The 16,230-nt window shown below is 39.7% G+C and overlaps 1 protein-coding gene across 1 annotated transcript in view; it reads right to left on the bottom strand.

Annotated features, from left to right (window-relative positions):
• TGFBR3 (transforming growth factor beta receptor 3) overlaps positions 1–16,230 on the bottom strand; it is a 116,093-nt gene that overhangs the window by 15,966 nt on the left and 83,897 nt on the right. Inside the window, exons 6-10 of the mRNA XM_044674839.1 lie at positions 14,991–15,131; positions 14,655–14,813; positions 8,213–8,512; positions 6,397–6,514; positions 1,498–1,536 (exon numbers count right to left, since the gene is read on the bottom strand). Coding sequence (XP_044530774.1) covers positions 1,498–1,536; positions 6,397–6,514; positions 8,213–8,512; positions 14,655–14,813; positions 14,991–15,131 — 757 coding nt within the window. The remainder of the gene's footprint in view (positions 1–1,497; positions 1,537–6,396; positions 6,515–8,212; positions 8,513–14,654; positions 14,814–14,990; positions 15,132–16,230) is intronic.

Here is a 16,230-nt window from a genome sequence, read left to right as displayed (position 1 = left end):
AATAGCGTAGAAAAGAAAAAAGAAAATGGTGGGAGAAGGAATGGAAGTCCCCCACTTTGGATTTCTGAGATCTTCCTACGGTAACTCCCTATCTTGATGACTCCGTTGGGCATCCAAGACCCCTTTCCAAGCTCAGCCTCTCGTCCAGAGGGGGATGGAAGAGCCGTTCAAAGAGGGGGTGATGTCAGCTTTACAGCCAGCGAAACACATAAATAGAAGCAATTGTTCCTTGCTCTTGGCAACGGGTTTTATATCTGAAATGAATTCCAGGCCACGAAAATAGAATAGTTCCTTTCTGTTAAGAAAACTACCTTCTTCAAGTCACTACAAAGTTAAAAATCAGTTTTACGAGGGAAAGGCTTTTGTTGGAGAGTGCGATTTGGAGGGTCCCTGGATCCTGAATCAGATCGTCTCTAGCTACCTAAATTCAGAACTGATTCTCTCTGTCTTCCAACTAACTACCATAAAATGTCCAATTAGAGTCTAGGAAAAAATAGTCCACCAATCACTGCTTGAATTACGGGTGTAAGTCACTTCTAGGTGGCCTCGCTAAGGCAAGGGGACTCAGGAGTGTGGTTGGTTACAAAGACAACTCTATGGGCAGTTGAGAGATCTGGATTTAGTCTCCATTATCTCACTGACCATGTAGCCCTGGGTAAGTGGCTTGACTCTCTAAAACTCAGCTGTTTCATCTGCCAAACAGGAACAAAACACAGGGCACGCAACAAGGGCTTAATTAATGCTTGTCGACTGGCTGATTGATGAAGCAACCATGGGATGAGGTGCTTCAATGGTAAAGACAGGACAATGGAAAAAAAATCTATTCAACTTGCAAAATTTGAAGGCTCCAATCACAAGATCCTTGTGTCTTGCTAACCATGGCTCCATCATGCTGCTAACTCTGTCCATCCCTCCTTCTCCCCTTGTGGACACAGATAATAAACTGGGAAAACCCAGCTTCTTAAGCTCATTTTTTTAAAAGAATTTTCTATGAAGGATTTATGGAAAGAACTGGTCAACAACTACAGTCTGGGCTGGCCCCAGGGGAAGAAGTCTAGCCTCAGACACTTTCTAGCTGTGTGATCTTGAACAAGTCACTTCGCCCTGTTTGCCTCAGTTTCCTCATCTGTAAAACGAGCTGGAGAAGGAAATGGCAAACTCCTCCGGTGTCTTTGCCAAGAAAACCCCAAATGGGGTCATGAAGAGTCAGACATGACTAAAAGGACTCAGCGGCATCATTCTTTTCCATTAGTTGTCTATCTACATTAGTGGGTAGGTATAAAGGATGGACCAAGCCAAGAGTGGGGTAGGGGAGGGGAGAAGAAAAGGGAAGGAGAAAACAAGAAAGAAGAGGAGGAGGAGGAAAAGGGAGGGCAGGAATGAGAGCAGAAGTCTCTTATCAAAACCTCAACTTCTGGCAAACCCATATTAACTAACATGTTCTAAGAAAAACCCAAGAGGCTTCATTTCAAAATATGAGGATTTATGAAAACTTACGTGGTGAAGTCTCGCCTGGATTGGTAATGGTTGGATTTGCTTAAGGAAAAAAAATAAAAGAAGCATTAATTCCAGGGTGTCCCCTTATCAAAATCCAAAGCGATCATCATCATTGCAGCCAAAGGCTAAGGATACCAAGTTATTGCAAAAACAGCCATTTCTGCTAGCGCCAGCAGAATGCTTTAATAACCACAATTTGTGCAATCTCGGTTAACGGTCTCATCCGATCTTAAACTCACCGTATGGAGTTTGGGGGTTTTGCCGTCCTTGTTATTTTAGTCTGGAGCTGCACTATCATCCATGCAGGGAACTCTCAGTGTGGGAATGCCCTCCGTGGATTAGGATTTAGATTTAGAATTAGAAATTATAATTTGTTTATAACTTAGGAATTTGAGAGAGTTTGCCTGGGGAGTTGAAGTGTTAAATGACTCGTCCATGGTCCCAAGCCCAGAGGATCACAGACCCAGAGCCAAAAGAGCTCCCCAAAACCAGCTGGTTCATTACTTTATTTTACAGATGAGGACACCGAGGTCAAGGAATTGATGGCCAAAAGTCATATAACTAATGGAGAAAGGCAACCTGACTCGCCGAACTCCAAGGCTGGTCCTCTTTACATGATATCGGGCAGCCTCTCATTGTGTAGCTAACTAAACAATTAACAATATGGGTAGATGTGGCCTCCATCAAGAAAACAAATAGAGAGAAATTCCCATTTCTCACCTCAGTTAAGGCGTGATGGTACTCTTTACAAATGGACTCACTGGAGAGAGTTCTGTTCAGTAGCAAAGCCCTCTTGGTGTTTTTACTAAAGGTTTCCGTTTATAAAGCTTTGATTAAGGGGTTAGACTTGTTCTATTTGGCCCTACATAGCTACAGTTTGTGCCCCAAGATTGGTTGGCCTCAGAAAAAACTTGGTCATTTGTTCGAGCCTTAGGGAAAGCCCAGATGATGGTTTTCCAGGCATCTAAAAGGGTAATTATTGCTCCAAGGCAATCTGAGGGTCCCCTCCTACCCTGACCTGATAGCATTCCATTTCCCTAAGTTTATACATGGTCTTGTGGGAATATCGAGATTGTGGAATCAACTCATTTGCCTGTAAGTCTCTCTCAATGGTCCTAGCCAATCAGTTCTCTCAGAATCGGGGGCCTTTCAACAACTTGAGGACAAAAACCATGTCGTTTATCTTCGTGCTTCCCTTAGCACCTAGCCATGTGATGAAACATGATAAGCACCTCCAGGCAGCAAGCTGATGGGCTCAAGAGTATGGAAAGAGGCCCATTTTCATCTCTCTCTTTTTTTTTTTCTGTTTTAATACATGGCTAATGAGGGAATTTGTTTTACTTGTAAGACTTTTTCTATTTTTAAAATTTTTTATTTTTTTTCAACCTTTACCTTCCATCTTAGAATCAATACTGTGTATTGGTTCCAAGGCAGAAGAGAAGTAAGGGCTAGACAATGGGGGTTAAGTGACTTACCCAGGGTCACACAGCTAGGATGTATCAGAGGTCAGATCTGAACTATATGTAACTAATCTTCCTCACAACAGAACCCAGGACCTCCTGTCTCCAGACCTGGCAGTCAGTCTATCCACTGAGCAACCCAGCTGCCCCTAGTCCTATGATTTTATAAACTCCCACAAGAGAAAAGCTAAAATATAAGGATGATTTTTTTTAAAGAGTTGAAAAAACTATAGAAAGAATATTTGTTTTCCTCTAAGGCCTTGGTTAGAACATAACTTTTAAATATAGTTCTACCCACCTCATAAAGTAACCCAGTCAACTTTGACAGCAATCCAAAGCAAACCCTTCACTCCTGTCTTCCCCCACCCCATCCAGAAGCTTCTTAATTAGCAAACCTCATTAAACTGTTTTCCTGTGGATTAAAGTCTACCCATTTGGCCATTTTGATATAGAACAAAAAATGCTGAAATTTCAGGATAATTGTCCTAAGCTTGAATGATTTTAAGCCATTGTGGAGGCGAGATTATAAAGGAAAATAAAACCACCCAACTTGAAAGCAGAATGAATTACTGGAAGTAATACGGTTACATTATTAACGCCTAATTGTCTGGATTGGGGAAAAGCGTGCTGCTGACCCATTACCAGCAGGAACACATCCTTCAGAATAGGTAATGGCAACAGATGGATTATGAGGAAGAAGGAGCCATTGTTAAACCTTTTTGTGATTACCAGCTGTTGCCCAGTTTCTGGGACACTTGCTTATACAATTGCTTCTTATTTCTTTTTGCTCTAATTAAAACATAGCTTATAAATTGGTTAATCTGTTTAAGAGGAAGCAGAGTGAATGGGTAAAGGGTTAGCCTTCAAGGCAGGAAGCTGGACGTCCAAGTTCCACTTCTGACCCATGGTGATCGGCCAAGTGACCTTGGACATTTAATGTCCCCAGGAAATTCTCCAAGATTATAAATGATAGAGTGGGTATAGTTTGGGGCTGGCAGAGAGATTTTCCTCATTAGACATTCCCTTTAATAATAAAATCACCGGTATACACTGATAAACAAACATACACTTTCACAGAGGAATTGTTTATGATTATCACAGCTGCTGGCTTCAAGTGGTTGGAAGTTAGCTAATAAAAATCTGTACTTTGCAAAGGACTCTTTGAAAATACCTTCCATACTGACTTCAGGACTGTGGCATCCCTAGCTGAAATCAGCTTCAAGCTCATTTCATTACCACAAACAGAATCATATGGTGTTGGTGCCCTGGAGCAGGGAGGCTAGAATCAGGAAGACCTGAATTCAGATCCTACCATTGGCACTAACTGTGCAACCCAGGACAAGTCACTTCAGTGCTCTGTGCCTCAAACACCACCCCAGAACTCGTCTCCCAAGTCCCCAAAGAGTCGGGTGTTTCGCTGGTGAAGGAAGCCTAACACAGACCACATCACATTTTTTGCATCAGTAAGATTATGGAACTTCAGAGATGGGGACTTGCAGACGGTCCCTTGGTCTGGTGATTCATTTCCAGAACAAGACAAGAAAGCCCAGAGAATGGAAGTAACTTTTATAAGATCCTACAACTTCCCGGGGGTCGCCATCACTAGAAATAGCAGCTGGGATCCTTGCTTCCCAGGCTAGGGCTCTGGCTACCCAATGGCTGCTACTTCTAAATGATGAACTGACCCTCCCTAACAGACACAGAAACAGATGTGTAAATCCCAGGCTTTCCATGAAGTTAATTATGAAATTAGGACAAATAAGTTCCCATCCAAGAGTGCTTCTAATGAGTATGTGGGCATGTGTGTGTGTATATATATAAGAGCATAGATAGATAGATAGATAGATAGATAGATGGATGGATGGATGGATGGATGGATAGATAGATAGATAGATAGATAGATAGATAGATAGATAGATAGATGGATAGATAGAGACAGACACACAGATAGGTAGATAGACAGGTAGGTAGGTAGATATAGATAGATAGATAGAAAGAGAGATAGATAGATAGATAGATAGATAGATAGATAGATAGATAGATGGATGGATAGATAGAGACAGACACACAGATAGGTAGATAGACAGGTAGGTAGATATAGATAGATAGATAGATAGATAGATAGATAGATAGATAGATAGATAGATAGATAGATAGATGGATAGATAGATAGACAGACACACAGACACACAGATAGGTACATAGATAGGTAGATGATACAGATAGATAGATAGATAGATAGATAGATAGATAGATAGATAGATAGATAGATAGATAGATAGATAGAAATGGAAAGAGAGACAGAGGTAAACCAAGGGGTCAAATGGGAAGTAGAAAGAGAGGAAAGGAGACAGAAAAAGGAAGAAAAAGAAAGTAGAAGGAAGGGAAAAAGAGAGAAGAAGAGAGAGGGAAGGAGGAAGAGAGAGAGAGAGAGGAAGAGAAGAAAGAGAAAGGAGAAGAAGGTAGGAGGGGAGGAGGTAGAGGTAGAAAGGTGACTGAAACAGAGAAAGGGAGAAGTAGGAGGTGAGAGAGAATGAAAGACAGAATGAATGAGAGAGAAGCAGATAGAAAGAAGGGAAGCAGAGGAAGAAGGAAGGGTGAAAGTGAGAGAGAACAAGAAAGAAAGCACACTCTGCATAAAGAGGTCAATCATGTTTTATGCAAAAGGTATATTCCTGGAAAACTGTGTATCAGATGCTTAATTAAATCAATCTCAATAAAACAGAGAATACTAAAAGGCGGGAAATAAGAAATTTAGTAAAACAGATCAACATCAGCGACCAGTTTTAGCCAATAGATGAGGAGACGTGCCTCCCTCTTCCCTTTAAAGGAATGCAGAGTATGACTCAGTGGGAAGAGCCCAAGATTCCAAAGCAGAAGACCTGGGCTGGAATCCCTGCTCTGCCATTTACTTACTATCCTCTCTGACCATAAGAAGTTACTTTCCTGCTCTGGGGTTTGGGGTCATCATCTAGAAAAAAGGATCAGAGGACCCTAACATCCCTCTCAGCTCTAAATCAATGGTCATATGTATTGGTTTCCCTTAACTTTTTCTTTGTTAATAGAGAAGGCTTAATAGTACAGTTTAAAAGTGCCTATTTGGGAATGACTGTAATATAAAAATAAAATAAATGACTAAAACTTTTGAAATAATGTTTTTCTATGTATAGGCAGCTCGGTGACTCAGCAGATAAAGTGCTTGAAGAACTGAGTTCAAATCCTGCCCCCAGGAACTTAGCAGTATTTTCCTATGCAAGTCATTAACCTCTATCTGCCCAAGTCTCTCTATCTATAAAACATGGATAAGGAAGGGAGGAGGGGAAGGAGGAAGGAATGGAAATGGATCAGCATCTTTACTGATCCCTGGACAATAACCTGCCTTTGATATACAGTATGGGGTGGAGGGCCCTCTGTGGCTTTGGAGGGCATGGAGTCATACCTTTAGTTTCATCTCCATGGACTACCACCAGGGGTTTGGTGAATGTTTTTTTATTCTGCATCATGGCCCAGATCATGGTCGCATCCAAAGAGGTACAGGCTTCATCAGGAGGGATGCACTGTGGAGAAGAAAGATAGAGGTCAAGGGCAGGGATTCTCTCAGAAGCAAACCTTTCCCTGCCTCTGCCAGCACAGCTGTGTGGCTACCTCATTATCAGAGTGCCTCAGTGTTGTTTACTGAAGAGAAACAGGAGATGGAAGCATTTATCAGACCAAACTCCCAACAAGCTACAAAATCTACTGGCAGAGGAAATGTATTCTCAGCTGCATTTCAAAAGGCAAACACCACAGGACAGCTTGTGTTTTCCCCTAATGGCTGGAGGCTTCAATGTCACTGCTGGGTTCAGAGAAGGGTTCTCTAGATAAACCAGAGGACTGGGGCTTTTTATTCAGCAGACCGATGGGAAGGGTTTGTTCACAAGAGACGCAGAAATGTGTACAGGAGCTCATTTCCATCTGTGAAGTCAAAGGGATTCATAATTTAGCCCCTCTCCTTTTACTAGAGAGGTGGGGGCTGTGGGAGCAGAATACGGAACACCTACATGATCAGGCTCAGTTGATGTGCCAGTTAGTTTTGGGGAGATTTTCTTTTTTCTTTTTTAGTCGTTGTAACAAGAAATGGTTCAAAACCCATTTCAGATATTTATTTGCTAAGTGAGCCTGGGCACATAAATGAACCCTTTTGTTCCTCTGTTTCTTCATCTGTAAAAAATCAATTTGGTGACTTCTAAGGTCCCTTGTAGTTCTAAGCCTTTGATTTTATGATTATACCTGTGTGACCTTAGACAGGTTCTTCAACATTTTTTGGCTTCCATTTCTTTAACTGTTTAATAAAGTGTTTGGATTAAATGGCCTCTGAGGTTCCTTCCATATCAAGATCTATGACTGGATTGATGTAATGACCCATCTTGATTTCAGGGAACTGGTAATAAATTTCCCCTTTCTCCACAGGGAACTGATGAGCGATGGGTAGAGAACAAAGCCTATGCTTTCAGATGGGGTTAGTACGTTTTGTTTAGCCAGACTTCTTTGCTACAAAGATGATGAGAGAGATGGTACTGGAAAACGACAAGGTTATGTAAATATTTTCCTAAAAGAATGCATGTCATAGGCACACACAAGGCTGATGTGATTAAATATCCTAATTAACCTTGGCAGTCTTATATTTTGGCAACAGTTCCACACAACCAGTAATGTCTTCTGGTCAAGGCTTCTGATCCACCGTTATAACAGCTCAAAATATTGACCAAAATCAACCCAGCATTAGGAGCCACAACATAAAATTCAAATATCAACTAACTTCCTTTGGAAGCTTCTCTGAATTAAATCAACTTTATAATCCACCCAGAGAAGGTCAAAAACAATTGCAAATCAAGTCTTGGAGAGGCATGGAAAAATTAATGCTCTTACTGGATTTGTCCTTTAGTCTATTTGTAGTTCTGGCGCTCCACACTATCTGAATAGCAGAGATAAAGCCAGACCACTCCCTCCATGGAAAATAATCCTAATTTATCACATGTAATGTACTCTATAATAACAGAGTGGAACAAAATCATATGGTCAAGATTTATTCCATAAGATTCCATAAAACTCACAGGTCACTGGAATTATATTTACTTTATTACTCTATTTTTGGCTGTCCTAAAACCGAACACTGAAATCTGCCATAACTTGTGATTATTCTGAAGGTCACTATCTTATTCCTTTTTTTTTAAAATAGAAACTTAAAAGTTCAAGGAAATTAATGAACTACTAACCTTTGGCAGTCTGTGGTTTTCTACTTCCTTCTTTGTGCACAAGGTGAGTTCGCATTGTAAGAAGAGCAGTGAAGTGTTAAAAATGGGTTTGAGCATGAAGCTAAATCTCTTTTTGTCCATCTGTGCATGAAGTCGAGAGAAATGTGTCTTCTGGGGTGAATAGAATCTCACGGATTCATCTTTAGGACAAATGTTCTCTATGATCGTGTAATCAGACATCCTGTCAGAATTGGAGTATGGAGAGATAAAGCACGTTTGGATGGCAAATCCCACGTCTTGGTCTGCCTTGGTAACAGAAACCTACGTAACAACAACAGAAAGAAGAGTAATGAGCCAATAAGCATCATGGGTTGGCACAGTCTTGCAGCTGAGCTTCAAATATGGCAACCTAGAGATGCAGCATTTCAAAGTTAAAGGGATGTTGTTGACTTGAACCTGAGGTTAAACCAGCACTTTTGTGAATCATCAGGTTGGGAGAGTCCAACACAAGTTAAATGGAACTGCCTGGAACTCTGGACCACTATGGAACCCAAGTTCAGGAGGTGCCTCTGTCTATTGTGTAGAATGACTTCCTCCCCAGATAGGTTCTACACCAAATTAAGGAAAAATGTAAGCAGCAATCGCTCACTAGCTGTGTGACTTTGGGGCAAGCCTCTGTGCCTCAGTTTCCTTGCCTATAAAATGAGGATAATAACAGCACTTACTTAGCTCAGAAGACTGTTAGAACAATCAAATGAGAGATTACATTATTATTAGTTGTTATTGATAATAAATAATGGCCTTGTGGAGAAAAATCTGGTCTCAAAGACAAGAAGACCCAGTTTCAAAGTCCTGCCAGGGACACATACTGATTGAGTGACCCTAGGTAAGTCATTGAACCTCCCTCAGTACTCTAGTACCCTCTTAAAATCACAAGTTATACAAAAGGTGCTAGCCTGCATTAGCAGAGGGAATCTCCTCATCTGGGAATACCCCATGCCAATGAAATCTCCAGACCAATCCCTGTCCATGTTCCTATTATTACAATTAACAACAAATTAATTTTCTTAAATGAATAAGACATTAAGATTTTTAGCTCCCAGACTTTAGGTTAACTCAGGTCCTATGGAATATCTGCTCCTTTAAAAAGGGTTCCTCAGAGAGTTCAGAGTTTATTTAACATAGGAAAGAGGAGTTGTGGAAAGTCAGTGTTAGGTGCTTCTGTACAACCATCTTTCTAGCTATAACTCTGGTTCCTTCCTCAAGGGGCAAGAACCTCTCTTTTCTTTCTTTATTAAAAAATTAATTAATGTCTTTATTTAGAAAATTTTTCCATGGTTACGTGATTCATGTTCTTTCCCTCCCCTTTTCCCTCTCTCCCTGCTTCCCGGAGCTGAGGAACAATTCCACTGTTTTGCATGTATCATTAATCAAAACCATATTATTAATATTTGCAATAGAGTGATCGTTTAAAGTCAAAATCCTCAATTATATCCCCATCAAACCATGTGATCAAGCCTGTGTTTTTCTTCTGTGTTTCTACTCCCACAGTTCTTTCTCTGGATGTGGATAGCAAAGAATCTCCCTTTTCAAGAGAAACATGGCGGTCTGGTCTCAGACACTTCCTAGCTGTGTGATAAGCTGCTCTTCTGCCTTAGAACCAATACAAAGCATCGATTTAAAGACAAAGTTAAGGTTTTCAAAAACAAAAGAGAGAGCGAGGCAGAGGCATAATGCAATGGGTGGCTTGACTTGGAGTAGCCCTTGGTTTGGCCAAATATGCCAAGTAATTCTCAGATCCAACGCAAGCTTTGTCAAGTAAGTCTTGCTTTATTCCTAAAGCCTCTGGAGTGTAGGGGTAGATTTTAAAGGAAAATCTAATCTGAAAATATTCCAACTCATTTATGCTTCCCTCTTTAAAAACATTGGTACAGGGCTAGGGCCAAATCCTGTGAAGTTTCTTTCCCTTTTTTGGAAGAATGAGGTTGTTTGGGGCCAAAGGTAAACAAAACTCAAATCTAATTTCCCTCGAACTCAGTTCAGAACTCAGATTCTAATAGATACTCCGTTCAGGAAACCCTAGCTTATTGTCTGGGATGACTCCTTGGGTAGTGTATGATTGCTTCCTCCCTGGAGGCACTTACAACCAAATCAAGGATTAATGTAAGCCTAGGCACTGTAGGAATAAAATGAATTTTAATGCATTGCCCGATGCTCTCCATCAGAGATTCAGAACTTTGGCAAAGGACAACAACTCTCCTCTCTAGGACAATTTGTCCTATTCCAGACTGTCTCTGATGGGAAGCATCCCTAATGGAACTAGTTAACTTTAGGACACCAAATGATTCACGAGGAATGGATTATCTCAGTTTACTAAGATTTGATCTGGCCTGTTAATCTGTTTTGTTGAAGGATGGGTACTACAAATTGGAATTTTTTTGTCACCTTCCTAGAAAATGGCTTAAAAAAACCTTTAAAATTGTTGCTATGTCCTCACTCTCAGGGTTTAAATTTGCAAGATTGAGAACAATATTATTAATTAATTTTTCTAAGAATTTCATCCCCAACAACTGGATTAATATTATTACTTTCTAGAAGAAAAAAACACATAAAAAAGGCGTCTTGAATTCAATTGATTTTTGCATTCCATAAAAAAGGAAACCAAAAACTATTAAAAATGTCCTAAATTTGGTAGATTATCTCCATTCTGGAAAACAAAAACAACAAAAACTATAAGAAAAGTGTCCTGGGGGCAGCTGGGTAGCTCAGTGGATTGAGAGCCAGGCCTAGAGTCGGGAGGTCTTGGGTTCAAATATGGCCTCAGACACATCTTAGCCATGTGACCCTGGGCAAGTCACTTGACCCCCATTGCCTACCCTTACCACTCTACTGCCTGGGAGCCAATACACAGTATTGACTCCAAGAGAGGAGGTAAGGGTTAAAAAAAAATAAAAAAGAAAGAAAAGTGTCCTAAACTCAGTGGATTTTTTCCTTTTTAGAAAACAAAAATAAAAACTCTAAGACATGGATCCTGAATGCAGTGGTTGTTTTTTTAACATACTATTACATTATCTTACTTTTAAAAAGGAACTTTGAACGTTTGCATGAACTACTTTTTAAGAAATGCATGTCAGAATGCCTTACGAATTTGATAATGATCAAACATGTATCCAAAGAGTAAAATGAGAAAATGTACCTTCTGTCTTTCCCAGAGGTAGGGACGACCAAAGTGGAACTACATACAAGTAAAAAGCACTTAAAAAGGGCTGAAACTTAAGAATCGTTTAGAAGGGGGCAGCTAGGCAGCAGAGTCGATAGAGCACTAACTCTGGGGTTGGGAGGACCTAGGTTCAAATCTGGCCTCAAACAATTCCTAACTGTATGATGATCCTGGGTAAGTCATTTGTCCCCAATTGCTTAGCCCTCACTCCTCTTTTGTCTTAAAAATCAATACTAAGAAAGAAAGAGGATTGTTTTTTTTTTTTTATTGGATAAAAGAACCAAATGGTGCCAACTGACACCATGAATTATTTTTATCTATAAAACAAAGAAAATCAAGATAAGATGGAAATTTTATTTCAAATACAATTACAATATCTGTGTGTAATTATTTTAAATGCATTTACACAGGTAAGAAAAAAATATTGGTTATCAAATATATTTCTTTAAAAAAAAACCTCTTACCTTCCTTCTTAAAATCAATATGGGGTATCGATTCCAAGGCAGAAGAGCAATATGGGCTAGACAATGGGGATTAAAGTGACTTGTCCAGGGCCACACAGCTAGGAAGTGTCTGAGATCAGATCTGAACATCAAATCTATTTCTTTGTCAATTGACATGCTTGCTGCTTCTAGTATTAAGCGCATTTCGTGGTACTAGGCTAAACACTGAAGACAGTAATGGAAAAGCAAGTTAGTCCCTTCTTTCAAGAAGTTCCCACTTTCCCATGTGATAAAGTATATTACCTTGGCAAAATGGAATGTGCTGTCTAGAAGTGAGCTATTATTATTATTATTATTATTATTATTATTATTATTATTTTTATTCCCAATGAGTGATTGTCTAGCTTCTTCCTCAAGCCCTCCAGTGACGGGAAGGGAGCTCTCAACTTCCATTGGCATCCCACTAGCCCAATGGGCAGTTCTAATTTTTAAGAAGTATTTCCTTCTGGTCATTTGTGTATTCATTCACCAAATATGTATCAGACAACTCTTAGATATGAGGGACAAAGACAAAATGAAACATGATGAAGCTAAAATCTGCCCATCTATATAAGGAGCCTCTACTCATTATTCTACATTCTGTAGTACTAGAATTTCACGTTGAATCAGGGGTTTAACCATCATGTTTAATCTAAGTATTTATGAAAATTTAAACTATAACTTTCCCACAAGTAATGAGCATTGCTATTATGCCCAAAATATAAATGCTGGACCTTAAGATGGGAATGTAGAAAGGAGACATCAAAGTCTAAGCTATCTCTCTGAAAGATTTTTATATGAATTTTATATTGATTTTATATATTATATCTGATTATATGTATGATTTTTGGATGTAATTATATCAAATATCATTTTATATAATTAGATATGATTTTTTTTACCCCTGAGGAGGACAATTAACTTCAAGGCACCAGGATCTTCTAGTTGAATGAATTACCTCTATTCTACAAATGGAGGTTCTTAAGAGGTAACAGCTAGGTGGCATCATAAATAGAGCCTAGAGTCAGAAAGATGTGAGTTCAAATCCTGTCTCAGACAACTTCCTAGCTGTATGACCCTGTGTAAGTCATTTCATCTCTGTCTGCCTCAGTTTCCTCATATTAATAGTATCTAACTCATAGGATTGTTATGAGGATCAAATGAGAAAATTATTATAAAGCACTTGGTACACAGTTGGCACTTAATACATGCTTATTCCTTTCATTTATTCCCCCTTCCATTTCTGGTGTTAAGGCTTTGTTTCAGTAGTCTGCTAAAATCCAGAATGATTTATTTAATAAAAATAACAGACCAAGAATTACAAAATCATTAAAAAATGTACAGACGACAAAAAATTTTTAAATATTTTCCAGATCCCAAGTTAAGAACTCCAGTTAACAAAGGTGTGATCTGGTTTTCTTTTATTTGATTTTTTAAAAGGGGGACATCTTTAACACTGAGAACATTTCCCTTTACTAGGGCAGGTAGGGAATTATTATGAGTGAAAGATTGAATATTCTATGTAAAGAAGTCACTGGGTTAAGTCCATTCTGCTTAGCTGCTCTTTTATTGGGGGTGGAGGGGGAAGGAGTGTTATAAATAAAGGTTTATTGAGGTTAGGGAATAGTAGGAAAGGGTATATACTAAAATGACTGATTTAAAAATCCTGCCTCTATTTCGTTCTTTTAAAATAATGTTAAAAAATCTGTAACTACTTTCCCAAATCCCCTTGACTACAACAAAATAATGACAGAGACCTTGTTCATTTCTTTTTTGATATTAAAGATATCAGAGGAACAACATCTCTACAAATTCCAAGGGTTGTTTTTAAACTGCAAAATCAGAGATGATCTTTAAAAGGGTTAAAAAAAAAACCTCACAAACAGGAAAAGGTAGACTTTCCCCTAAAAAAACACTATCTAGCAGTTTAAGTGAGTGGAACATGAGAAATATTACAAGGGGAAAAAAGGCCCTGAATGGGACACACAAGGCAGAATGTGCCAATGACTAGCAAAGAAATGAAGCAAACTCTTTGAGAAATAAATTCAATAAAGAAGACACCTGGGCAAGAGTCCTAGAGGCTGGTGAAACATCTGGGAGTCATTAACCCACTGCACACATGTGGATGGCTGCCAAAACAAGACATACATGGAGATCTTGGGGCAAGATAGCATGGGGAGCATTTGCAAGACACCAGCTCATTTTCCAAAGGGCAGAAAGGAGAGATTCACCTAAAGAATGGAGGTTCCTATCAGGACAGGTGATCCAAAAGTCACAACGTCTGAACCACAGAAGCAGACAGAGCTAAGAGCCAACGGGCCCCATCCCAGCGTCTGAAGCAAAGTAGAAGCCCTGATCCAAATGGAAAAGTTGTTTGTGTTCCTAAACCAGAAATATGTGCACCAAAGTCATTTTAGATTTATGGGAGCATCCTGTTTCAACCTGCTTCCAATGCCATGAGACACCAGCTAGTCAGGCAACACGAGGAACCCATGAACTGTCGGCCGATGGCCTCTCCAATTGGGTACGTAGATTGTTCCTGATCATAGAGTCGACATAAGCCAATGGCTCTCAATCCACTGAGCCACCTAGCTGCCCCCTCTCCTCTTTATTTCTTTTGTTTATTATTTAATATCCCTACTTTAATAATAAAATATGAATATGAATAATACACCCTTGTCCTCACTGAAAAGTAGGTTGCTCCTCCCAAGGAGCTCAACTGGCAATGCCCCAAGCCCAACGTCAATCTTTGCTTTCTTACCTCAACATAAATATGCCCATTTTCTACCACTTCTAGGATGCCCGGGATGGGCACCATGAAGAGATCTGTGTCATACAGCTCCATGTTGAAAGTGATGTTCTGGACCTGGGGCTGATGGGACGCATCTCGAATACTTGTCTGCTTCAGGCTGCAATTAAACTGGGAAAAGACAAACAGAGATAAATCGCAGCCCTGCATGGAAGGCGGATGAATGCCCAGGAAGTTTGAAGCGCTTGGACAACAAATGTAAAATAGGATTGTTTATTTATTTGTTTGTTTTTTGTAGCTCCCCTCCACCAACCCTACCAACCCGATCTTCCAAAGCCAAATACGTACCACCACAATTTCAGGCCGGCTTATGAAGAAGCCATCGCCTTCATCTGTATCTCCTGGAAAACCATTATTGCCCGACTCCAAGTCTTCGTAATCAGTTGGCCAGCCACTGCTATCCCCGGGGGCTGATACCTGCATTATAATCTACCCAGAGAAAAGGCAGAAGGTATGACTAAAAACTCAGCAGAAGGCTCCCATGAACATCTTTTCTACCTCAGTTGTTGCTCACATGAGCAATTTTGACTGTAGCAATAGGCTGATGTTTAAGAGAAACTTAAAATTTTATAATTTATAATTTTATAATTTAAGAGAAATTATAATTAAGAGAAATTATAAAATGAATTTGAAAACCAGTCTTGAGGAAGAGACATTTTAAGGAAGAGTTAGCATGAAGTTTCTTTTTAAAATTTTCTTATTTTCTGTCTTAGAGTCAATACTGTGTATTGGGTCCAAAGAAGAAGAGCGGTAAGGATTGGGCAATGGGGTTAAGTTATCTGCTCAGAGTCATACAGCTAGGGTGCATCTGAAGCCAAATTTGAACCCAGAACCTCCCATCTCTGGGTCTGGCTCTCAATCCTCTGGGCCACTTAGGTGTCTCCAGCATCAAATTTATTTAACGATTTTCTTTCCAATAAAAATTCAAAAGCCCAAGAAGAGCAATCTAGGCTTTATCCATGGAAATGAGCTTGGCTGAAACCCTACCTTGAACTTTGCAAGAACAGTCTCTGTAGAGACTTAGCCAAAAAATAGTCATTTAATGAATAAACAGATACATGCACAGTTTAATTCATCATACAAGTGACCATATGCATGCACAGATATTCCTCCATATTTTTATATTCTTCCATAGTTTTATAGATTTTCTTTGAAGGGTAGAATGGTTATAGGGTGGCATTGGAGTTGAAGACTTAGGTTCAGATCCTATCTCTGCTGTTTATTTACTGTGGGTGGACAGCCAGGTGATACAGTGGACAGAGCACTGGACCTGGAAAAGACCCACAAAGCTCATTTTGGAGTTATATCGAAATCACGGAACTAGGTGAAATAGTCATTGGAGCGAGTGTGGAAAGAGGTAAGAAGTCTGAGGACAAGTCCTTGGGGAAGACCTACTAGGCCAGGAGGAGTCTCAGAAACCAGTGGAAGGAGAAAGTATCATACAGGAAAGGTCAAGGATGCTGAAAACTGAGGAAGAGCTACAGGGCTTGGCAATGATGAAAGAAATCAATGGATCCTGGAGAGAGAC

Source organism: Gracilinanus agilis, chromosome 4 (genome assembly GCF_016433145.1).
Source record: "Gracilinanus agilis isolate LMUSP501 chromosome 4, AgileGrace, whole genome shotgun sequence".
Taxonomy (NCBI): Eukaryota; Metazoa; Chordata; class Mammalia; order Didelphimorphia; family Didelphidae; genus Gracilinanus; species Gracilinanus agilis.
This window is presented reverse-complemented; position numbering and strand designations above follow the sequence as displayed.